Here is a 25,819-nt window from a genome sequence, read left to right on the forward strand (position 1 = left end):
TTGACCTCTCCCCTCCCCAAGTAGGGCTCTAGGGTACAACTTAGACTGTGATTAGCCAGGGTGGGTCTTCTTTCTATAGGACTGCCTCGAGCAAAGGACAAGTTTTGTCTTACTAGGACAATTGGGAAATAGGGCTGCAGGTGAGGAGCATTCACTTGGGAGTGAGTTAACTTTCAGTTGGAGGAGGACAGGCATGTTGTTTTAAAGAACTCTCTAATGAAAAATTGGAAGATACTGTTGCATGAAATGGATGTGACTAATCTGGATTCTCTTTCCTTTTCATCAGGATGCCTCATTCCTGGACCGCCCAGATGCCGACTTACCTCTGTGCTTTGAACAAACTGTTCTGGTCTGGATACCTCTGATCTTCCTTTGGCTTTTGGCTCCTTGGCATTTGTTCAACACGTATAAATCTAGAACCAAAAATTCATCTTTAACCACAATCTACCTCACAAAGCAGGTATGATGCTCTCACCATTTCCCTACCCTTTGTCCTTGGTCCATAGCAAAGGAGTCTAAGTAAAGAAAGAAGGAAGCAACTCTCTTTACCCCATGACTCTGATTCCTGTAACTTTCCCATTGATCCCAGATCTGAAGGGCCATTTAATCCAATTCTCTCATTTTACATCTAAGTCAATAACTAGCAGATGCTTGAGCTTATTCACCACTTCATGTTCCATGTCCATGTTGTCCCTTACTCACGTTGTTGGCTGACATCACCTTTAATCTATCCATGGGGGAGATTTTGTGCTGTTAGATTCTGGTACAACCTGACATTAACTGCAAATGGAAATAGTTGATCAGTAAGCTGGTAAAAACTTTTTTTTTTTTCCAAAGAGAGAGAGAGAAATAGGCTCATTTCCAGCAAGCACTTTTCATGAATGAGACTTATGTGATTTTATTGGCCAAGGAGATGATAGGGAGACACATCTATATTTCAAACCTACTCATTCTATGTAAGATTTTGATATTTCTGAACCTCCCACAAAAATAATACCTGACATTTCTATTAGACTTGGAAGTTTATGAAGTGCTTTAAATATACAATCTTATTTGATCCTCAAAATAGCCTTATTATGTAGGTACTATAGGAGCCTTAGGGACCAAGGCTTATATTGAAGCACTATTGTAAGGCCTGTGTAACAGATGAGGAAACAAAAACTTTGCTGGGTTAAGTGACTTGCACAATCATAGAGTTATTGTATATATGAGGTGAAATTTGAGTTCAGGTCTTCTGGATTCCAAGTCCAGTTCTTATCTACTATGCCTTGGATAATATCAGTCTAGAGTATGGATTTCCATAATAAAGATCTGTTTTATGTAACAGTATTTTTAATTTTTCATTAGACAGTTCTTCAAAGCAACACGGCTGTCCTTCCTTCAACCAAAGGTTAACTCACTCTCATACTACATAATCTGTGTAAGGAGAGCTACTTCATTTTTCCAAAGTCTTGTTAGAAGGGAGGGTATTCTGATAGTCAAGCACGTTAGATAATCTGGCAGAGGTGGGGAGGTAGGCATTTCTCTTTTCCCCCACTGGGAATATCAGCTAATTAAAGAGAATGGATTTTTACATCTTCAACTATCTTGGAGATTTATGAAGTAAGGCTGTGAGTTATAATGATATTGGTTGGTTGGGGGCCCCTAATTTGACCATCATTCCTCTGTAACTCGTATGTCCAGTCTTCTCCCTCATTCCATGACCCTCCAAATATTTTCCCCACCTGTACAAATCTGACTTCATAATGTCAGACTGGATTCTTATGTCCTATGACAAACATATCTTCTGACAATACAATTTTATTCTTAAACATAAATGTGGGCACGATGCGAATAACAATTATATTTAGATAATATTTACCAAGTACTTTCCTCCCAACACTCCTTTAAGGCAAATGGGAATGACGGTTAAAGTTCTAGGTCAATATTGGGATGGCAATGGGGAGAATGAAAGATTTAGAACTGTCAGAAGTGTGGTTGTGGGGAAAAGCCTTAAAATTTCAATTGTTACTCTAGAGATAGTTCAAGGGACTAGAGGTAGGGGGGAGGGAATGATGTCACAGTATCCTAAGAGGTATGGGAAGAGATTTTGGGAATTTGGAGCAAGGTGCAAATACTGCTCTAAGTAAGCTTTAAAAAGATCTTGACAAGCTAGAATACTGGGTTAAATCTAATAGGATGAGATTTGATAAGGGTAAATGTAGTCTTTTACTTGGGTTCAAAAAAATCTAGTTCACAAGTACAAGGTGAAAGAGACATGACTAGGCAGCAGTTTGCCTGAGAATACCTTTTAGTGAACTATTAACTGAACATGTCAATATCAGACAGCCAAGAAAGCAAATGCAAGCTTAGGCTCCTCTTAAAGAGGAATGACTTCTAGGAGAGGTGCTCAGCCCCTTGTACTCTGCCCTCATCAGAATACTTCTGGAGTTTGGTGTTCTGTTCTGGGTGACACATTTAGAAAAGATATTAAGTGGGCAAGTGTCCAGAGGTGGGCAGCCAGCATGGTGAAGGGCCTGGAGCTAATGCTATGAGGAACAGCGACAACCACACCCCATTCCCACCTTAAAATCCAATGAAAAGATTTAAATATGAAAAACCGACAAGCAAAAGGAGCAATTGAAACAAATGGGGGTATTTAGCCTGGAGAAGGGAAGACTTTGGAAGCATGCTGGCTGTTGTCAAGTAACTGATGAAGTATCATATAGAAGGAGGAATTAGACTTCTTGACCCAGGAGAGCATCATGGGATCAATGGGCAGAGGTTGTGGAAAGGCAGATTTCCATATGATGGAAGAAAAAGCTTTCTAATGAGGAGAGCTGTCTAGAAGAGGAATGAGCTGCTTCAGAACCTTATCTGAGGCATTAGTCTAAGGATGGAGGACACTTGGTTAAGTTCATTATAGAGGGGATCCTTCTTCAGATATATAGTTTAGGGAAGATAAGGCCTAAAGTTCCCTCCAGCTATGTGATTCAGTAATCTTCCCTGGGGGAACCTCTTTGTGCACAGTATCAAATATGGCTGAAAATCTAGAACTTAGACAATCTAGAACATAGAAACTAATAGGCAGAGCCATGGGTTCTTTCTCCATTGTCCAAGTAGTAAATATGATGGCTTACTGATAGCCAAGAATCGCAACCACAATGCCAATGCATCTGGTCTTCCATCAGTCCCTTCTGTGTTGAGCACAGATACATCTGACTTTTAACGGAACAAACAGGGACTCTGGAATAATAGAACTCTGACAACTCTGGCAATCACAAACAGTGAGACCTGGGGCAAATCACAAATTTCCTGGACCTGAGTTCCCTCATCTGAAAAAGAGGGGTTTGGATTAGATGGCCTCAGACACCCTTTCCAGCCCTAGATACTTTAGCCTTTGAATAGCATACACTGATTCCATAACAGGTTTCCCATACTGCTATCATGGGGAACTGTCCATGGCTGAGGCTCATTCATCAGATCCTAGATTTAGAGATCATAATGTTCAACTACCTTGATTTAAAATTGAGGGAACAGAGACTCAGACACATTATGATTTGGTAGGAAGTGCAAGATCTCACAGACTGGGATCTGTGGCCAGGTTGAAATGCTCATTCCACTACACTGTGCTGCAGAAAAAGAATAAGAGTAGGCTAAGCTTCAAAGACCAGGGGTTCAAAAGGCTATTGAGAGATATTGGTAGCACCGAGTGAGTTAGAATTAGAAATCTCTCTTTGTCGCACAGAGTTGTTTGTGTGATTGGATTCCTACCTAATGGGAATCCAACAGGAAGTGACTCAGCATCTCATTTTCCCAGTTTTGCCCTTTGGAGTATGACATTTCCAAATTGTTGACTTCTATATCTGAATTATTGATTCAAAGCTTGTGGGGACCTTCAAGATTACTTAGTCCAACTCCCTCATCTTACAGATGTAAATGGTGGATAGATGTTTACAGATGTACAAATGACAGGTCACTTGCCTCTGGCTCCTGTTTGGACTTTACCTGGAGATAACTGATCCTTCAGCCTCAGATGGCCTCACTATCAGAACCATGTACTATGTACTATGCACCAGAACTTTGTACTATGCCTTGCCAGACCCAGTTACGCTATAGGAATTGCAGTCTACTCTGTGGAAAGCTCCTGGCCATAGGCTCTAGTCCTTTTACCAGAAAGGGCCAGGGAACAGTATAAGAATGAACTTTTGGTATGTTCTGATGTGCTTCTTGGTATGATAATTATTACTCCTCACTTTGATATCTTAATGGCTTTTCAATCACTTCAATGCAAAAACCCATCCCACCATTTCAGAGGACAATCTGTCTACATTTTCTCATCCTGTAGGACTCTCATCCATGTCCTCCCATAAGTCTTCTATAAAGGATCTACGCAACATAACAAATGCTTTCCTCTCGGTCTTCTTGGATTCCATTGCAGCTTTTGAACTGTTCATGTACCTTTGACCTTATTCCATGATAGAACTGTCTCTGTTTCCAGTTATATGTTTTCTTGCTAACATTTTTTTTGCCACTTCCTGCATGCAAATTATCATAGGTAATATGTTGCATTTTCTTATACCCATCTCTCTATTAGTCTTTGGGACAATCATAACATGGACTTGGGGAGAGGATATACTTTCAGGAGCTGACAAGTGAATTCTATTTTCATTTTACCTTCTGGTTCTGGGCAGTTTTCTTTTATGATTTCTTGGAATACTGCATTTAGGGTGTATGTGTGTGTGTGTGTGTGTGTGTGTGTGTGTGTGTGTGTGTGTGTGTGTGTGAGTGTGTGTAGTGTCCTGTTTTGGGTATTAGTTTTCAGGAGTTTGAAAATTATTAAATTATTCCTCTTTTGACCCATTTTCCAGGTCATTTGTTTTGTTTCAATATTTGTCACTGTCTCATTGAATCATTGAGTTGTTTGATTAATATTTCCCACCTTCTGTTCTAAGCTATTTATTTTCCTTCCAATTTTTTCCTTAAGAGCTCTAATTTCATTTTTAAAAAAGTCTCTTGCTTCATCTTTTCATCTACTTTTGGTGTACTTGAGTCGGTTGTAGTCTGCTTGTACTTGTAGATTATAGTAATAGCTACAATTTACATTGTGCTTTAAGGATTTTTGTTGTCCAACTTTTTGGTGTTTTCTTGACAAAGATACTGGAGTGGTTTGCCATTTCCTTTTCCAGCTCATTTTACAGATGAGGAAACTGAGGCAAACAGGGTTAAGTGACTTGCCCAGGGTCACAAGACTAGTAAGTGTCTAGGGATGGATTTGAACTCAGGTCTTCTTGATTCCAGGTCCAGTCTGTATCTACTGTACCATCTAACTGCTTTATATAGAGTTATTCTCTTTTATGATTTTCCCAGCTTTGGGCTTTTTTTTTTAATGGAATTTACATTAAAATTTTTATTTATAAAAATTATAATTGATCTTTATTTGTACTTATAAAGAAATTGAGGGTTGGTAAAGCACTTTCTTCAGAATGATCCTATAAAGTAGAATCCTTTGAGAGGTTTGTTGTTGTTTCTTTTTTTTTCTCATTCCTTTCATCTACAACACAAGCAGAGATGCATTCTTCTGGTCTAGTAAATTCACCATCCTATCAGTTGGGCTTTAGCAGGAAAAGGCCTTTGCTGGTCCCTCCAGCTGCTTGTGTCTTCTTCCTCAAGAAGGTGTTTCATATGTGTTCTGCACAAGCTTTTATGTGTCTATGGCTATCTCCTCTGTTACAACATAAGCTCTTTGAGGGCTGAGATTATTTTGTTTTTGTCTTTGAATTTCTCAGCAACCAGCATAGTGTCTGGAGAGAGATCTTGGAAGGCAATGGATATAGAAGCAGGCCTGAGGCTAAGACCCATGTTGGACTACTAGGAAACTGAGGCAAAATCCAGGAAATGGATTAGAGATCCTAATTGAATTCTGTTTGCTCCACTCTTTTCAGGGAGTTCACTACTTGCATAATGCTTTCTACCTTCTGTTCTAAGCCATTTTGTTCTGCAAATTTCTTTCCTCAAGGGTTCTAATTTCTCTTTCCTCTTGTTTCATTTCTTGATACACTCATAAGAATCCTTATGGCCAAGTCAATTATATTGAGACTCTACTTTTCTCTTGGACTTTTCTAAACTACCATATTTCTTTATTGTATTCAGAGCTCTCTTTCATTTATTCACCCCTCCAATCTTGATTCCTGGATTGGGACTTTGTAATGAGATCCAGGCTCTGCCTTTTCCACTTTTAGATGGTATGGGCAAGCCCTGACTGTTCATGACTGTTTTGTAATATAGATGCCACTTCTTCTGCCAGACTCACTACAGTTCTGGATGGCATAGCTGGCTGTTGGCTCTCTGCTTTAGCTCCTGGTTTAGAACAAAAAATAGTCTTAGAGCTGGGATCTGTCCTCACCCTCTGCTGAAATTCCTGACTTTTGCCTCTGATTCCTGGTAGCCCAACACAGTGCTGGTTTTGGTCCTTCCTCTGCCTCCTCCACTGCCACTAAACCATGAATTGGGCTTGTCCCTAACAGAGACCCTGAGAAGAGGCTTCGGGCATGATGAGGAGTTTCTGCCTCAGCTCTTTATCCTCAGTATCCGAGCCTGACCACTGAATACAGAAACCCCATTAATTTCAGGCCTCATAGTGGGTACTTCCCACTGAACTGTCCCCACTGTGACTCCAGGTTATGAAGGTACTGTGCTGATGAAAGCTGGCTCTTTTCTCTTGAGCAGCATCTAAGTTATTAGAGATTTTAACTCCAGGTGGGTAGAGTCTTCTCTATCTTTTGAACAGTGACTTCTCTGGGACTTTTATCTTGCTTTGGGTGTCCCGGAACCAGCAATATGCCGTTTGCTTTGGGTCCCCTTAGTAGATTTCCTCTCACCACTCTTTTGTGAAGTCTTGGAATGGATGAAGGAACTTTGGTTTTACATACTCATCACTGTTTCCTCTGGTACCCTTTTAAAACTTTCCTAGAGAATTTATTAAGGGAGATGAATCTACAATCTTTTCTATTATCTTTACCAAAAGTCAAGTTATATTCTTAAAAGCATACTCTAGACAAATTACTTTTGCTAAAGTGTATAACTTGTTATTTTCCAATATAATTCTATGTGTTGGATATTTGACAGTGGTGGTTCCTTTCAGGCATAATTTGGATTAGATGCGAAGAGGTCCCTTCCAAATCTACAATTCTAGGATTCTATGAATGTTGGGTTTTTTTGGATGTTTGTATCCCCAGGACTTTCTTACAATAACTTGAACATTTGTTAAATTTTAATTCAGGAGAACTACCCAGGATAAAATTTCGTCTATAACTGCTTTTACTGACTTCCTTTGTTGCTAATTTAGGTAATTTTGTGATAATGTGCTTAGGTGATTTTGATGTAATCCCTGCCCCGCAGCCTCAGGGAAGCACGAATCTCCTGAGTGACCTGGATCAATAGTAGGTAAAAGGTCTCATCTCTTGACCATTGCTTTCACCTTCATCAGTACCATATTCTTCCATGGTTTCACCACTGACAAAGTGAATGACCCATCTTGGAATTTTCTTTTTTTTCCCTCCGACACCCAGCTCTACATTTTCAAAGTTTCCATCACAACTCATTTGTACCTGTCCCGCGGGCTCCCCAAGTCATGCAGCATAGCATGCCACACAATGGTGGTGGCGGAACTCTTGGGACAAGAGAAACAGACCATAATTGCCGAAAAATCAGCATCCATTCTGTGCCTCCCAAAGGAGTCTGTGCCAGGGCCACTGCTATCCCTAGCAGCCTCAGTAGGGGCCAGGAGCACCCAGCTTTGAGTTTCTTTAACTCCATAGTATTGCTTCACTGAGTAGAGCATTTTCTTCTGTTTAGTTATGTCTCCAGCCTCAATTCCTAGACTGGCACAGTATACTTGGGTCAGGTTCTCCCTCTCTTGGATTGGGTAGTTAGGCTCTAGTTCTCTCTCTTCTGCAGTATGGCTGCTGTTTTCTCAGCCTTGCTGCTGTTCTGGATGGGATGGCTTGGGAGTGTGTCCCTCTCCTTGTGACAGGAGGTTGGGGCCAGATCCGACCCTCTGCCTCAGTCTCTGGTTTCTGCCTATATATCATGTAGTGATTACCCATATGTATCCCCTTCTCTTCACACAATCATCAACCAAGAATTGTCTTTCTTCCCTACTATGGCCTTGATGGGACCCAATGATACTGATGACCACACTAGCTTCAGGCTTCCTGGAAGGCCCTGCAGTGCCCATTTCCTTGGTGCCTCTGGGCAGCACTTTCTTCACATCAGTAGCAAACACCTTTGACACACATACCTCTCCCTGTTTTATGCTTCCCTTGATAATGATGACAAAGTTCTCCCTGTGCTTTTATCTATCAAAGAATTTTGTGTGAGTTTAACCAATGCATAGAAGGCATAATCTTGGAGGAGAAACTTCAAGGCTCCAATTTTCTCTGTTTAATTAAATGCTACAAAAGACTGAAGGACGAATTTTCATCAAGCATACTATTGATATGAGTGCATAAATCATAAAGATTTTATAAAAATGAAAAAACAAACATGAGTTGATGAAGAACCTTCATTTTAGAGAACTGAGTCAAATTTAAAAGAATACAAGTCACTCCCCAGTTGGCACCTCAGAGCTGTTTTGGTTTGCATCTCTCTAATCAATAGTGATTTAGAGCATTTTTTTAAAAAATATTTTATTTATTTTCAGTTTTCTACAATTACTTCCATATTTTTCCTTAAAATACATAGAGAACTGAGTGAAACTTACAAGAATACACATTATTCCTTTCCTCCTCCCTCCCTGAGATGGCATGCTGTCTTATATAGGTTCTACACATACATTCTTATTAAATACATTTTCACCTTAGTCACGTTGCATAGAAGAATTAAAAGGAATGGAAGAAACCATAAAACAAAACAAAACATAACTTGAGAAAATGGTCTGCTTCATTCTGTGATTCAGTTCCATAGTTCTTTCTCTGGATGTGGAAAGCATTTTGCCTTTTGCAATTGTTGTGAAGGGCTAAGTCTGCCAGAAAAATTTCTCACACACTGTGGTTGTTGATGTGTACAAAGTTCTCCTGGTTCTGCTCCTTTCACTCAGCATCAGTTTATGCAAGTCCTTTCAGGCCCCTCTGAAGTCTTCCTATTCATCATTTCTTATACCACAACAGAATTCCATTACATTCATATACCACAACTTGTTCAGCCTTTCCCCAGTTGATGGGCATCCCCTTGATTTCCAGTTCTTGGCCACCACAAAGAGAGCTGCTATAAATATTTTTGTACATATGGAACCCTTTCCCATTTTTATGATCTTTTTGGGATACAGTCCTAGAAGTGATATTGTTGGGTCAAAGGGTATGCACATTTTTGTAGCCCTTTGAGCATATTTCTAAATTACTCTCCAGAATGGCTGGATCAGCTCACAGCTCCACCAACAATGAGGTGTTCCACCTCTTCCACATCTTCTCCAACATTTGTCATCTTCCTGTTTTGTCATGTTAGCCAATCTGATAGGTGTGGTACTTCAGAGTTGTTTTGATTTGCATCTCTCTAATCAATAGTGATTTAGAACATTTTTTCATGTGACTATAGATAACTTTAATTTCTTTCTCTGAAAACTGCCTGTTCATATCTTTTGACCATTTATCAATTGGGGAATAATGTGTATTCTTGTAAGTTTGACTCAGTTCTCTATATATTTTAAAAATGAGGCCTTTATAATGGACACTAGTTGTAAAAATTCTTTCCCAGTTTTCTGCTCCCTCCTAATCTTGGTTGCATTGGGTTTGTTTGTGCAAAAACTTTTTAATTTAATGTAATCAAAATTATCCATTTTGCACTTTATAATGTTCTCTATCTCTTGTTTGGTCATAGATCTCTCCATTCTCCATAAATCTGACAAATACACTATCTCTTGCTCTGCTAACTTGTTTATAATATCAGCCTTTATACTTAGATCACGTACTCATTTGGACTTTATTCTTGTATATGGTGTCAGGCATTGGCCTTTGCCCAGTTTCCACCACACTATTATCCAGTTTCAACTGCTTTTTCAAGTAGGTCAGGTTAAAGCTATTGTAATTGCATGAAGCCCTTTTCTTGTCTTTAGCCTTCTAATTTGATGTTGATTTTAACCTTTACTGAAAGGAAACTTCTAGTCTAACATATGAGGAAGCTGAGATCTAGAGATGTTACTTTGTTTGTCATCTGACTATGAAAACACAGGTGTGTGCCCTTTTTTGTATACTGAACATCAATTAATGGTACTGTCACTACTGGCAGAAATCATACTTCAGAGCATTTTATGTTTATAGAACTTTTTTCTTGAAGTAAATAACTAGACTAAGGATTATTATTTTTTTAATAGATGAGAAATCTGAAACTTGTAGAAATGAAGGGTATTGCTCATGGTCACATAACTAATAAATGACAGAACAGGAATTCAAACAGGTAGTTCAGTTTGATATATAGAGACTCTCTTATTTGACATCCTGCAAATTTTACAAATACTTAAAAAAATTAGAAACGTAAAATTCAGGGAGAAATATCCTTGGACAAATTGGTTAATTAAAAAAAATTATGTGTGTAGTGGAAAAAGAACTTGGAGTTAGAGGAACTGGGTCCAAATTCTGCTTCTTATGCTTATTACCTGAGTGACCTGGGACAAGCCAATGAATGAGTGAATGAATGAATGAATGAACGAATGAAAAGCATTTATTTCCAAGCACTTTGCCAAGGGCTGAGGATGCAAATATAAATATGAGATAGTTTCTGCTCTAAAGGAGTTTTCATCCTAATTAGGTAGATAATACATATGGGAAAATGGTGGCTAAGGAAGTGAGTTAATTTCCATATACTTCAATTTCCTCATCTGTAAAGTGAGAGGGTTGATCTAGATGGCATCTAAGATCCTTTCTATCTCTAAATCTATAATCCCTGTGATCTATGACCTTAATTGATTTTATGTGAATGGGTCTCAAGTAAATTGACTGAGGTCCAGTACTTTAAGGTTATATTCATTAATACTCAGAGAAGAATGTTCAGAAGTTTTGAAAGATCCAAGTTTGAAAAAAAATATCTGCAAAAGCTAAATTGAAGGACAGCCTAGGTCACTTTGAAATAGGGGTTGTTAATTAGGGAACTTGTGAGAATTTCCCTTACTCAAGGTGTGGAGGTCAACGAGATCAAAATAAATAGAGGCCCCACCATGTAATAGGATAATGAGAAGTCTGTTGAGTTTCTTCACCTAGTCCAATCAATCTGTCAAGTATTTACTAAACACCTATTATGTGCATAGTACTCTAAGTGAAGAAAAAACAAGTCCCAAAGTGTAGAGTATAATCAAAATTACAGTTGAGATTTAAATGACCAAAAGTGCAAATACAAGAGGGAGATAGAGTAGAGAGTCAAGTCAGTCATTATAAGGGTTGCCTGCAATATTAAAAGTTAGTCAGAATGCTATGGGTAAAATGCAAGAGTTAACAAAACTCTAAATAACATCTTTAAGCAACCAAATTTTCTAATTAATTTAATTTTTAAAAATGATTTTCAAATTTGGTTCTTTTTAAAAATTTAGTCCCTGGGGCTATCTCAGATTTAAGCACTTTGTGCTGCTGGAAGGGGAGGGTGATGAGACCCCACAAAGACTAGAGTACCAGGGGCAGGCTGCCTGGAAGGAAATCACGGACTCAAGCATTCCTGAGGTCAAGGTAAAGATTTATTATGCTTTTCAGTGAGCAAGAGTTCTTAGGGAATCTGCAACCTTAGAGGAGTATAGGTAAAGTTTATATAGGATATTCTATAGTGAAATATGTGCCAAATATGCTAACTAGGCTTTTTTTGGGGGGGGGGGGTTAGGGAGTGGTTAAGGAATCTTTAAAGGAACATGCACTTTTGGTATCTTCTGCACAGGTATTTTACCCAAAATTCATCAAGAAATCACCCAAGAGGAGAGGGGCTAGGAGGTTTTAGACCTGAGACATCACTGAGTCAACTAACAGTCAGAGCTGGCTCAGAAATACCAGGCTGCTCTCATCAATATCTTGTTAGACAAGATAAATGTAAGGAAGTGTATGTATGTCTAAGTTTAGGATACCTATGATTGGTCAGTGAGTAGTAAATGTCATTATGACCCAGTTCAGTACACAGCTGGTTCAGATTAATAAGTTCTACAGGTGCACTTGGCTATTGTAGCAGGAAGAGAGATAATAGTTGTTGCTAGGGCAGGCTGTGTCCTTGGGCTGGGGAGAAAATGCCTGGGATAATGTTTTGAGGCTAGGGAGAAATGTGATTTTTAATGAAAAATGTGATTTTAGAATTGGGGCCCAAGCACATGTACCCAAGCACCCCATCAAACCATAGCTTTAAAATCATAGCTCATGAAATCTTACTTTTACCTTTTTCCAGCTCTCCAGTGGATATATTATTTCAAAATAAAATATATTTAATCAAATAACATAGCAAATAAAATGACTAAAAAAATCCTCCTATGCTGCATCAAATATACCCTCCTACCAGTTACCACCACACTAGTGGAAGAGAACACACAGAGAGAACATGTGTGATCAGGGATTACACATGGAGTGTACTCTCATAAGGAATCAGTATGATCAGAGAACTTGTGTGAAGATACACATATTAGAGACATATGGGGCTAGGGCACATGCATGGGTAGGGCAACTTACACCAATTGTGCTGTAGAGTTGCTAAGGTTGTCTAGAGATGGTGTCATTTTTCTTTGCTGGACTTCATCTCTCTGGTCTCTGTTGAGCATTGTACTGGCTGTGAGGGGGTCTCTACTGGTCTCAGAGGTATTTGGGCTTTTCTATGCTACAAGCTTCTAGCCTTCATGCCTTCAAGGCCACTTACTAGCTATATTGATTCTTCTTTGCTAAGAGCTAGTCAATAGAAAACCTCTCCCTGATCATCAAGAATGATGGCTCTTTAGTCATAGTTATAGTTATACATATAGACAAGGTCAACTTAACAAAATCCAGGCAGAATGCTCTAAGCCTCTGATTAAGTCCATTTTTGGTCCTCTGATTCCAAATCCATTGCTCTTTCTATTGTACTATACTGCACTCCTTCTTATCCCAGGGAGCTATCTACGACAGCTATATGTTCAATCCACCCCCCCAGCCCCACCCAGTATTTTCCCTAGATCCTTTCAAACACATTTCTTATATTATCTTGGGGTCTGCTGTGGGCCCCAGAACATATTATCCTGTGTCAAGGTTTATTCCTGAGGAAGGTATAATGCTTTCAGGTCAATGTTTACTGTTGGCAATAAATAGAACTGGGGCCCCGTCACTCCTACCTCAGGAGAAGATAATGATACAATCAAATTCCATTAGTGAGGACAGGACTGAACATAATTACTGAAGTTCTTTCCTCTCCCTTATTAAATATCAATGGTCGGAGAAGAGAATATTTTCTCACAGAAGATTTAGAATTTTGAGGAACAGAAGCAGTGCCTTTTTGGAACCCAAGAACAGGAATTTATGTTTCTCTTATTAAACTCTGTCAGACATATTCCCACATTTTGTCCAAATATTTTGGATCCCCATATCTCCCATTTCCTCTAGGACTTGATACTGTTAACTCAATTACAAAAACTTTTATTAAACCTTTATTACATGCAAGGCATGGTGCCAGGTGCTGGGAATATAGAGACAAAACCCTCTAAAAGGGTTCTTGCCCTTGAGAAGAGCCAACATGGTTCAAATATTTCAGAAAAACTGGAATAGAATACTAGTTCCACTGCTTAGTATTTGTATGACCACGGGCAAGTCATTTCTTGGACCTCAATTTCCTTATCTACAGATAAAGGGATTGAAAAATAAATGATTTCTGAGATTGCCTTCACCTCTAAATCTGTGATCCCTTGTTTAAAATGATACAACATGTACACAGATAAGTAAATGTAAGACATTTTGAAGAGGAAGAGAACACTGATGACCAGGGGAATCTTGGAAGGCTCTCAGTGAAGGTGGTACTGGAAATGAGCCAGAGATTGGCTAAGAAGCCAAGGATTCTAAGGTGGAGGTGGAGCATGGTGGAAGAGCTGGGCAAAGACTCACGCACAGGAGATATAATCCTGAATTTGGGGGACAACAAATGAGCCAACTTTGTTGAAGCATAGAGTTTGTGAAAGGGAACAATGTGAAATATGCCTGGAAATGTATGATAGAACCAGGTGGTGATGGGCTTTAAATGACAAGTTGTATTTTATCCTAGAGGCAATAGGGAACCACCCAAAATTATTGAGGCATTCCACGTTGTCACTGCCCTTTCATTCTTGAGCTCCTTACAATCTAGCTTTTCTACCTTATTGCCCTGCTGGGACAGCCCTCTCAAGGATTAGCCTAGTCACCAAATGCAATGGGATTTTTCTCAGTCCTCATTCTGCATTTAATACTTCTGCCCCCTTCTTTCTTCTTGAAACTCTCTCATTCTTTCTCTCTCTCTTTTTCTCCCCCTCTCCTCCCTTTTTCTCTCCCTCTTCCTCTCTCTCTTATTCTCTCCCTTTCCCTCTTCTCCTTTCCTCCCTTTTTCTATTCCTTTTTCCTTCCTCTTTCTTTCTCCTTTCTTTATGCTGTATTTATATTTAGTTCTCATATCCCTCCAGCCAGTTCTGCTCAGACAACTTTGATGACCCATCTTTGTTTTTATTATTTTAAATATTGATTTTCATCAAAGTGTGCTTAATTATTATGACTTCCCTGAAATATATCTAATGTAAGAAATTAAGGAGTCCCAGAAAATGTATCAGTTACATGTGTACAATCTAAGGAAGTGACCCATTTTATCAATATTTTCACCCAGGGTCTTATTGGTCAGTCTCTAGGATCTCACCTCTGTCTGCCCTCTGGGACTGCCCTTAGTCCTGGGTGAGAAACAAAGGATTGGCCTAGAGTTGGGATGACATTGGAACCCTGACACCTTGACTTTTTCAAATACTCCTAATAGTGATCTTACTAAGTGTCCTGTCAGAACCAATGTACATCATTTGTAAATCCTTTGTATTCGAGACACTTGGTTCTATAGGAACTCAAAAGGTCACAGATTCAAAGTGAGCATTTAAAGAACTTGGAGAACCTTAGTTTAGACCAGGGATTCTTAACCTTTTTGATATCATGGTCCCCTTTAGCAGAATGGTGTATGTATGTTCATCCTGGTTGCTAAAGAAGATCATGCCATCGGAGAAATAATGGCATGACTTGCACATGACTTTGTTTTGAGTGAGGGAGGGCTAGCGGGATGGTGAAGTCTTATGAACTTCTTCTCAGCCTTTAAATAATGTTTTAAATAAAATATAAATACAACATGAACTAAAATATGTATAAATAAAATTAAGGGGAAAAAAGAAACTGATTATATTAAAATGCTACCAAAAATTTTTTTAATTAAAATTCACAGACCCCAGGTTAAAACCTCCTGATCTAGTCCAATCTCCTGGCTTTATAATTCTGTAGAGTGTAGAGAGTGACCTCTTACTAACATTAGCTTTTTTTTCTCTTTCCAGGTGCTTGTTGTGTTACTCCTAATTACATCAGTCATAGAGCTGGTCTTCACCATTGTTGAAGGGTGGGGTCAAAAGCCTGGTCCCCCTGTTCAATACACTAACCCATGTCTCCACATAGTCACCTGGGTAAGAAGCTTCATAAGTCTCTGAGCCTGAAATTCATTCTCTTGGAATGAAATGAAAACAGTCCAGATCCAAGAGTCATTGAGTCATAGTTATCTTAGATCTAGAAGAGATCTTAGAGATACTTTAGTCCAGTTTCTTCATTTTATGGATGAGGGGACTGAGTCAAACAGAGAATACATGACTAGTAAATTGCTGTCTGAACTGGGATTAGAACTCAGGTCTCCTAATACCCTGTCCAATGGACTTTCCACTACTTCCCTCTGACTTGAATATTGCTTCTAAGGGAGTTGCTGGTACAATAGGAGGTGGATTATAAAAAGGGTAAAACTGGAGAACAGATCATTTTAGGTTTTTAGCTTTCTGGTAGGCATTGATTTGTGGAGTCATTTCCCTCAGTGAAATGAGAGCTTTAAAGATTTGGATAATAGGATTATATGATGTAAATTCTAATTCACCCCCTTATTTTATATAATTCAACAAACATCTATTAAGTTGATAACTATTCTAGGTTCTAGGGCCATGACATAGATTAGAGAAGAAATGACCCCTGCTCCAACAGGGGATGAAGATCTAAGCATAGATAATTGAAACAGGTAATAATTTATGATAAGGTGCCAAACCAAGCTTTATTTGAGGCAGAATATCTTCCTTAATGGGAAAGATGGGGCAACTGATAACTCAGTAGTTAAATGCTCCAGATTATAGTTAGTAACAAAGCCAAGTCTGGAACCTAGGTCTGCTTTCTGCAGCAGCACACTACTTCCTAGAGGGTGAACTGGATTTTCTTATATCCTCCCATCTAAGTACTGAAGATGAAGTGTGAGTTTCTTGATTAAAGCAGAGAGAGAAATTCAACTGATATGAATGTAAAAATAATCGCCCAAAACTAAATCTGATCCTAGGTAGCCAGAGGCAATACGTGGGTAGAAAGCTATCTAGTATTATTTCTATAAACCTTCTGAAAAGGGATCGTGGAGAAACCAACAGAATTAGATTTCTTTCTTCCCCTGGAGCATCTAGGTACAGAAGTAGGTGGACTAGATGAACCGGCTAGCTTTTCTGATTCTTCGATTTGCTTTGGCTGTTATTAGTAGGAGGCATATGCATAGAGATCTTACATCTTTTCCTCTTTAATCTGTCTTTAATCCCACTATTATAGATTCATTTTGGTGGGTTTAGGAGTCTTTTTTTCTTTTGATTCCCCACAGGTCCCCATTCAAATAGAGAAGATAGCACATCTTAAGTGTTATTAAGTTTAGTTCACTGCTAGTTGATAACCAGATGGGTGACTAGAGTGTTGCTTCTGAGGGTCTGCGAATGGGGAATTGCCAGGGGAAAGGGAGACAAACATCCCTGGCTACCATTTTGTCTTGGATTTGTCTTTCCCCATCTCCATTGTTGATTTCATCATTCTGTTAAGGAGCAAGATTTTTACAAAACATGGCTTTCTCCCCAGCTCCTGGTTTTGGTGATCCATCACTGTAGGACATGGTGCATGAAGAAGGACTCTTGGCTACTGTTTCTGTTCTGGATTCTCTCTCTGGTCTGTGGGGTTTTCCAGTTACAGACTCTTATCCGGATCCTCTTAAAGGTTAGAGAAGGGAGAAATGAGAAGGGAGTGGGAGACAAGGACACAAAGTTCAAGGAAATCAGAGGGTTCTAGCTGGAGTTGTGATGATGGGACTATCAGGCTTGGGATTCAGTTTTTTTGTTTTTTCAAATATGTTAGTATAAATATATTAATGAAAATAATGATATGTAAAAAATAAAATGTATTTATTGGTTCTAATCATTGGGAAAAGATCTGGTCAGTCTTGAGCAGGGGTGCTTAGCCTTTTTGTGTGTCACGCACTTTAGGAAGGTCTTTGAAAAATAATACTTATACGTATACAAAATAAAATATATCAGATTACAGAAAAATAATCATATTAAAATGTGGTTGTCAAAATAATTTTTTTAAAAAACAAGCTCATGGATCCCAGCTTAATAGCTTGGTCTTGAATCATCTTGGAGGCTTACGCTATAATATTCTGGGGTTTATTTTGATATTTTTTTCTCCTTAGGGAAGCAATTCCAATATTGCTGGATTCTGTCTATATTTCATCTCCTATGGTATTCAGGTCCTTATTGTGATAATTTCATCCATTTCAGAGAGGACTCCAGAAACCAAAGCAGCATCAAATGTGAGATTTTGAAATTTTGACTCCATATGTCATGGGATAGTCAGCCAGCCATTCAATAAACACATATTTATTAATTGAGTACTATGCTAGGCAGTGTGCCAGGTGTTTGGGATACAAAACCAAAAGTGAGACAGTTTCTGTCCTCAAAAACTTACATTCTTTTAGTCTTTTGAGAGAAGGCAATCTCAGCAGTCCCATGTGGGGGATCCAAGAAGCCCAGGATAGAATAATAGAGATACTTTCAAGGGCTTTAGAAACAGGGGATGGCTATAGCATTGACTTGTTGACTTTAGAAGGATCTCCTTGTCTTCAGCCTGGACATTTATTTAATAATTATCTTGGAGAAAACTCCTGATGAATCATGTACCAGTTATTAGCATATTGAGAACTTCAAACATGCTCAACAAGCCCTTTAGACTGACAGATTCCAGGGCAACAGATTAAATGTCTGGGGAAATGTCTGAACTGTGGGAGAATGAAATGTTCCTGATCTCAGAGTTTCTTGTTATGTTTATGTCTGATTTTTTCTTTTCTGTGTGTCTTGCAGAATCCATCAGCCACGGCCTCATTTCTTAGTTCCATTACCTTTAGTTGGTTTGACAGGTAGGATACACTTGGGTATGGGTTGGTTCTTCAAAATTGTCTCTTCCCCTTCCCTCTCTTTCGAGAGGACATGGAAAGTTACATAAGAGTGGATTTGGAGACAGTCTCTGATTCTCTTCTGCTCTGGACACAAAGTTGGCATGGACTGTTAAGTCCAAGTGTTTGTTACTGATAAATAATTACCTACCAGTCTGTCTTTAATCCTACTATGATAGATTTATTTTGTTGGTTTAAGAAGTCTTTTTTTTGACTCCTATAGTTTCCCTATTCAAATACAAACAGAGGACAATATGTTCTAAGTGTTATTAAGTTTCATTTACTGCTAGCTAATGTCCAGATGGGTGAATGGAATTTACTTCCTAGGGTCTGGGGATGGGGAAGAAGGACATTGACAGGGAAAAGGAAGACAAACATCCCTGGCTATAATTTTTAACAGTCCAAGCATACAAATGAAATGTATCCATTGGCAACAACTTGTTGCACAAGAACTGATAGCAATCAGAAGAGGTTCTGAGTGACTGTAGGCACAGGATTAGAGATAGACTCCAGGCAGTAATTGCTCAATGGGCAGCTAGGTGGTGTAATGGATAGAGCACCAGATCTGGAGTTAGGAAGATATGAGTTCAAATCTAATCTCACACACTTACTTAACTCTGTTTGCCTCAGTTTTCTCATCTATAAAATGATCTGGAGAAGGGAATAGCAAACTACTTTAGTATCTTTGCCAAGAAAACCTCAAATGGGGTCACAGAGAGTCAGATACAAATGAAAAATGCCTGAAGAACAGCAAGAACCAGCCAACTAAGCTTTGCCCTCCTAGTTCAAAGCTGGTGATGTTCTTTGGAAGTGTGTTTCAAAATACACCGTGATTAATTTCAACATATGTTTATCAAGTAAGGCCCTGTACTAGAGATCCTGGGAGATTAAAAAGATATGATCCCTGACCTAACAGCAGTCATATTGTCATTCAGTTATTTCTGACTCTGTAATCCCATTTGGGGCTCTCTTAGCAGGGATACTGGAGTGGTTTGCCATTTCTTTCTCTGGTTCATTTTACAGATGAGGAAACTGAGCCAAACAAAGTTAAGTGACTCACCCAGGGTCATACACCTGGTAAGTGTCTGAAGCTAGTTTTGAACTCAAGGAGATGCATCTTCCTGAGTCCAGGCCTAGCATTCTATCTACTGAGCCAGCTAGCTACACATAGCAAAGATAACGCACCTTTATGTGACAAGAGACTTATATATAATATAGACAAAGTCCTGCCATGCTTCTGAGAAGGGAGAGATCAGTTTTGGCTATTTTTTTTCCATAAAGGGCTTCATAGAGACAATATTGAAGGATGGATAGCCTTTTTTTAAAAAATTTATTTATTGGATGGATAGACTTTTGAGAGTCAGAGGTGTAGATAGGGTGCTGGAGGCACAAATTCAGGTAGAACTGAATTTGATTCCTGTCTCAGATGTAGGCTGTGTGATCCTGGGCAAGTTAGTTTCCTCGTCTGTAAAGTGGGGACAAGAATCACACCCACCTCACAGGTTGTTATGAGGGTCAAATGAGATGACTCATTAAAAGAGCTCTGCAAACCACAAAGTGAATATTTAAATGCTAGCTATTATTACCATGCTTGTAGCAAAAAATCATTCTGGCTAGAGGGAAAACCATGAATCAAGATACTAAGGCAAAAAAGGGCAGAAAGCAAGTTCTGAAAATTACAAGTAAGACAGTATGGGTAGGAAGGAGCAGGAAATACAAAGCCTTTTGGCTGAGCAAGATTATGGATGTCCTTGAAAGCCAAATGAAGAAGTCTAAGAATGGGGACTCACTGAACAGGGGAGGTGACCTAATCCACCCAATACTCTGGGAAGATTGATCTGATGGCATTTTGTTGTGTGAGAAGGATTAGATACAGGGATGGGGAACCTGTGGCCTTGAGACCACAAGTGGCCTTCCAAGTGCGGCTCTTTGACTGAGTCCAAGCTTCACAGAACAAAGCCCCTTAATGAAAGGATTTGTTCTGAAAGACTTGGACCCAGTCAAAAGGCTGCACTTGAGGACCTAGAAGGCCACATGTGGCCTTGAGGCTGCAGTTTTCTTGCCCCTGGATTAGAAGGTAAGAGAGCTATAGGCAGGGGGACCAGTTAGAAGGCCACTGCCATAGCAAAACTGTATAAAAGAAGACAGAAGAATTCAGCCATATGCGCAGGTGTGAGCTAAGAAAGCCTGAATGTCAGTGATAGTAGTGGAAATGGCAGTGGACGTCCACGTGTGAAAGTGATTCTAGAGAAAAAAGTGTACAGGAATCAATCAGAAGCAGGGAAGAATTAACAAGGGCATCAGGACTCAGAACCTGAATGCCTAAGAGAATGGCAGACCTGTTAACTGAAACAGGGAAGTCAGAAGGAAGAGCTTGTCTGAGGAGGGGAGGGGAAAGGGAGAGAAAAATGGTAAATTAGGTTCAAGACCTCCTGAGCAACACTTGAACTATCCAGACAGAGATATCCCATCAGCAGCTGGAAATATAAGAACTGGAGTTCAGGAAAGAGATTGGGAAAAAGATAAGAGATTTGCATAGAATTACAATAATAACAAGAAGCAGGGGTATAGAATGAAGTAGAATAAAGCTAGAAAGACAGGTTGAAGTCAAGTTGTGAAAGACATTAAAGCTCAAATAAAGAATTTTCTATTTGATCCTGGAGGCAATAGGGAGTCAGAGGAGTTTATGGAGCAGAGGAGTGACATGGTCAGATCTGCACTTAGGGAAAATCACTTTGGCAGATATTTGGAGGATGGGTTGGAGAGATGTGAGGCAGGGAGGCCAGTTAGGAGGCCATTGCAATACTTCAGATGAGGGGGATAAGAACTAAGGCAATGACTCCCCATCTCAAGACTTCTTTGTCATGAAATGCCCTCCATAATCTCACTCAACCTTTCCTGGTTTGTTTTCTGCTACTTCCTATCTATACTATTGCACTCACTACTTTTTGCACTTTCTTTACATTTTTCTGCCTCTTTAGCCAGACTACTCTCTCTAGTTAGAATGCCTCTTCCCCTACCAACTTATAACACTCCACTGGTTACCCTAATACTATCTATCCATATTGGCCATCTCTATGAAGCCTCCTATGAAAAGCTCAGCCAAAATTGATCTCTCCTTCAGTGAAGGTTAGAAGCATTCTGTTTATATCATGGAATTGACACATAAAGTTTTGTAGCCTATGCACATCATCATTTATGTCCACAACTAGTATGCGCTTGAGGGTAGAGATCATTTTTTTTTTCATTTTAAAAAATCTCTCAGGGTGCCTTGTAGGGTGTCTTAACAGATATTTGTTGAAGGAGCTGGATGGGAGAGATATTGTGGAGAGAGAAACATGAAAGTATTTAAAGAACAAGGGAATGATCAATAGAAATGTATTTTAAAAAAGAAAGACAGAAGGGAAGAGTCAACTGTTAATGCTACAGAGAGATCAGGAGGAGGGTGAGGACTTAATTGGGTTGATTTAGTGGTTGCTGGTGACTCTTGAGCTGTTTCCAATAGAATGTTGGGATGGGAGACAGATAATAGGGAGATAATTAGTGGGTAATAAGGAGGTGATTGCAATAATATGAATTATTTAGGAAAATTAGTCAGGAAAAATTAAGGAAATAGGAGGATGAAGGAGGTTGCAGAGTCAAGTGGATTTTGGTTTGTTTTTCAAAAGGTAAGAGAAAGGTGAGAGGGGAAGGATCTAGTGGAGAAGGTGAGATTGGAAGGTCCCTTCTGGCTCTAACTCAATAATCCTGTGAACTTTCTTTTACAGTATCATTGTGAAAGGCTATAAACAACCCTTGACTTTGGAAGATGTCTGGGATATGAACGAAGATGAGAAAACCCAAGAAACCTCTAAGACGTTTACAAAGTACATGGAAGTAGAGGTAAAGAAGGCCAAGAAGGCGCTGCAGAAACGCCGTCTGAAGAAGAAATCCCGGGAGACTTCTGGAGCCAACATGAATGGCCCAAGCACCAGTCAGAGCCAAGACAACCTTGTGTTGGTAACTTTCTCAGAGCACTGACGAATGTGTGTGTGTGTGTGTGTGTGTGTGTGTGTGTGTGTGTGTGTATGCGCGCGTGAATGCACACACACTCTTCCCTATCTTAGGTGCATATCTGTGCCCATGGTAATAACAGGGAGGATGATGCCCTATATTTGTAAAGCACTTTACAATTTTCAATTATTTCATTGGACCCTTGCCATGATACCAACAGTACATGGAAAACGTATCATCAGACTCATGGGCAGATGGGGACACAGGCTCAGAAAGATTCAAGTGACATAGCATGAGGCTTCATGAACTAAGGCCAGAAATCCAATGTCCTGGTCACAATCTAGAGCTCTTTAACTGAGAACAATACAAGAAGGTACAGAGCTAAGTGCTAAATTGTGTATTCTAAGCCATTACTGTTACTGAATGGAAGTTCGTTGAAGGCATGGACTAATACTTTTCATTTTGTCTTTGTATTCTCAGTACCTTGTGTATAGTAAGTGCTTAATAAATATATGCTAGATGGATCAGATCAAAGTAAAGAGAAAGAGCAGCTCGGTGACCGGGCACTGGGCCTGGAGTTGAGGAAGATTCATCTTCCTGAGTTCAAATCCAGCCTCAGACATGTATTAGTTGTGTGACCCTGGGCAAGTCACTTAATCCTGTTTGCCTCCGTTTCCTCATCTGTAAAATAAGCTGGAGAAGGAAATGGCAAATCACTCCAGTATCTCTGCCAAGAGAACCCTTAAAGGAGTCACAAATAATTGGACACAACTGAAACGACTAAACAAAGAGAAAAGACAGTCCTCAGAGATGACTTTGTGAAGGAGGTTGGGATTTCAGTGAGCCTTAAATGTCTAGATGGAGTTGTTCTCCATGATTTTCCCTTGAACCACTCTCTTTACCCTCTCCATTGACTATCTCTTAGAACTTTAGCTAAAATAGAAGTAAAACTCTGCTGAATTCCAGGTCCACATTTCCAACCTTCTACTTGGTGTGTGTGTTCATTGCCAAAGAACACCATGCCATCAGAGAAATAATGACATGACTTGCACTTGACTTTGTTTTGAGTGAGGGAGGGCTGTGCAGGTCATCAGCCTCACTTCTTCTCCAGAGCAATCTGAATCTAGTGACCAGCTATTCATCAAAATGACCCAGGATGGGGAAATTGGGGTAAAGTGACTTGCCCAAGGTCACACAGCTAGTGAGTGTCAAGTGTTTGAGGTGAGATTTGAACTCAGGTTCTCCTGACTCCTGCACTGATGCTCTATCCACTGCACCACCTAGCTGCTTCTACTTGGTATCTTTAGGTGGATGTCCCACTGACTTCTCAAGTTTAACACCCCCAACACTGAAGTCATTTTCCTCCCACAATAATTTCTTCCCCAGGTCTTCTATATTTCTGTTAATGGCCCTGGTATTCTTTGTCCTTCAAGTTCAAAACGAATATGGTTTTTATTTCTTACCCCGGTTCCCCACCTAGACACGTGCATGCCACCATATCATGGTGAGTCTCTCTCTGCAGTGTCATCTGCATGGTCCTCTCCTTTTCATTTCATTTCCATGAAAGGCGGAGCAATCTACTGAAAAAAAAGCACAGAAGTCAGGGGACAGCTGGGTCCAAATGCTGCCTGTGGCATTTACTATATGCCCCTGGATGAGCCACTTAACTTCTCTGAGATCTCACAGGGTTGTTTTAAAGATCAAATAAGCTAACATGGAAGGTACATTTAAAAACTTAGGGCACTGTACAAATGTTATTTAGGATTATTTCCACTTCCAATACGCTAGCCCAAAACCTCATTACCTCTCACCTGAACTTGTCTGGTCCCCTGTCTGGTCGCCTGGCTTCCAGTTTCTCCCTGAATCTCTCCTCCACAACATTACCAGGATGATCTTCTTAATGTATTGCCATGACCATCAGGCTACCTCCCAAACACCTGTAACCCCTAACTTCTGCAGTCCATTGTAATACAGTCCCCTCTCTACCCCCAGAGAGGTGTTGCGTGATACCATTCAATGCTGGTTGACCACCAACTTCAGTTCTTAGAGTTTAGGGGTGGAGACAATGACACAATTAACATTTGGTGAATTAAAGGATTTTGAAGTAGGTAGAAAAGAGTGGGGAGAGGCAGACTAAGGACAGGATACAACATAAGCAAAGGGACAGAGGACAGGAATCAGCAGTGAGTTCCAGGAGATGGTGAGGAAAATGACTGATGGAGCAGAGTGACAGACATATCCCATCAGCCATGGCTGAGCAAGGATTAATCATTAATGCATAAGCACTGAGGAAGTAGCAGTAGATTGCATGAGGGTGGGAGGTGCTGGGATTCAGAGCCCAGAGTAGGAAGGAGCAGTGGAGTGGTTGGATGTTGGGCCAAGAGCCAAACCAAGGAACTGGAAAGAGTAGAGAGACTTACCCAAAGAAGGTAGGAGGTCCGGAATTAGAAGACTGGAAAAAGTGCATCCAAAGGCAAGAATGCCTACCAATCATTCCAAATATGAGAAAATTGAGCTGTATGTCTTTGTCCCTGGGCTTTCAAATTTATTATATCACATGTGAGGCAAAAGACACATATAATCTTGGATACCCACTTTGGAAGACTGATAGAAACCTAACTCATGGCTCTTCTATCCTTTCTCAATTATTTGTTTTTGCTCTCAGGAAGACATGAAACAGAAAAAAAAGAAGAAAAAGTCAATATCTGGAACCAAGGATGACTTTGCCAAGTCCTGGTTGATCAAAGTTCTGTTTAAAACTTTCCGTGGTATTTTGATCAAGTCTTTCTTTTATAAGCTGGCTCAAGACATCCTGACGTTTCTGAGTCCTCAGCTTCTCAAGTGAGTTGTGGAGTGTTGTGCTGCCATTGTGGGGGATAAAGTGCTGGTCTATCTAGGCAGAAGGCTGGCATTAGCCCACTGAACTTTTTTACTGCGACCTAATGCATTTAGTTGATTGAAAACAAAGGAGTGGTTTTCAAAAACTAAGGTGATGGAAATGGTAGTGGGTCTCTTTTCCTTCCCTCTATCATTTCTAAGCTTTTCTTGCATCTATCCCTATTTTCCTTTTCTCCATTTGCGTGGTTATTGTCATACTTTCTGCTCACACTGCCTTTTACCTGGTCTAGTGTAATAGCCTCATATTAAGTCCTTCTTCTGATCTGTCTCCTTTCCAATCCATTCTCTGAGTCGTTGCCAAAAAAATCTTCCTAAAGCACATCTGACCCTATTACTTTCTTAATTAAGAGTCCTCAGTGGCTCCCTATTGCTTCCCTGACATCCTACAAGCTGCCCAGTTTCATATTTGCAATCTGGTTCCTATCTACCTTTGCAAGCCTGTTTCCCGTTATTCCCCTTCACACACTCTGAATTC

At 39.7% G+C, this 25,819-nt stretch overlaps 1 protein-coding gene across 1 annotated transcript in view; it reads left to right on the forward strand.

Moving 5' to 3' along the window:
- The window catches only part of ABCC2 (ATP binding cassette subfamily C member 2), a 70,378-nt gene that overhangs the window by 6,094 nt on the left and 38,465 nt on the right, over window positions 1-25,819 (forward strand). Inside the window, exons 2-8 of the mRNA XM_072627207.1 lie at window positions 287-460; window positions 15,506-15,631; window positions 17,088-17,222; window positions 17,695-17,814; window positions 18,362-18,417; window positions 22,221-22,452; window positions 25,112-25,287. Of these exons, the coding sequence (XP_072483308.1) occupies window positions 287-460; window positions 15,506-15,631; window positions 17,088-17,222; window positions 17,695-17,814; window positions 18,362-18,417; window positions 22,221-22,452; window positions 25,112-25,287 (1,019 nt within the window). The remainder of the gene's footprint in view (window positions 1-286; window positions 461-15,505; window positions 15,632-17,087; window positions 17,223-17,694; window positions 17,815-18,361; window positions 18,418-22,220; window positions 22,453-25,111; window positions 25,288-25,819) is intronic.

Source organism: Notamacropus eugenii, chromosome 1 (assembly GCF_028372415.1).
Source record: "Notamacropus eugenii isolate mMacEug1 chromosome 1, mMacEug1.pri_v2, whole genome shotgun sequence".
Classification (NCBI taxonomy): domain Eukaryota; kingdom Metazoa; phylum Chordata; class Mammalia; order Diprotodontia; family Macropodidae; genus Notamacropus; species Notamacropus eugenii.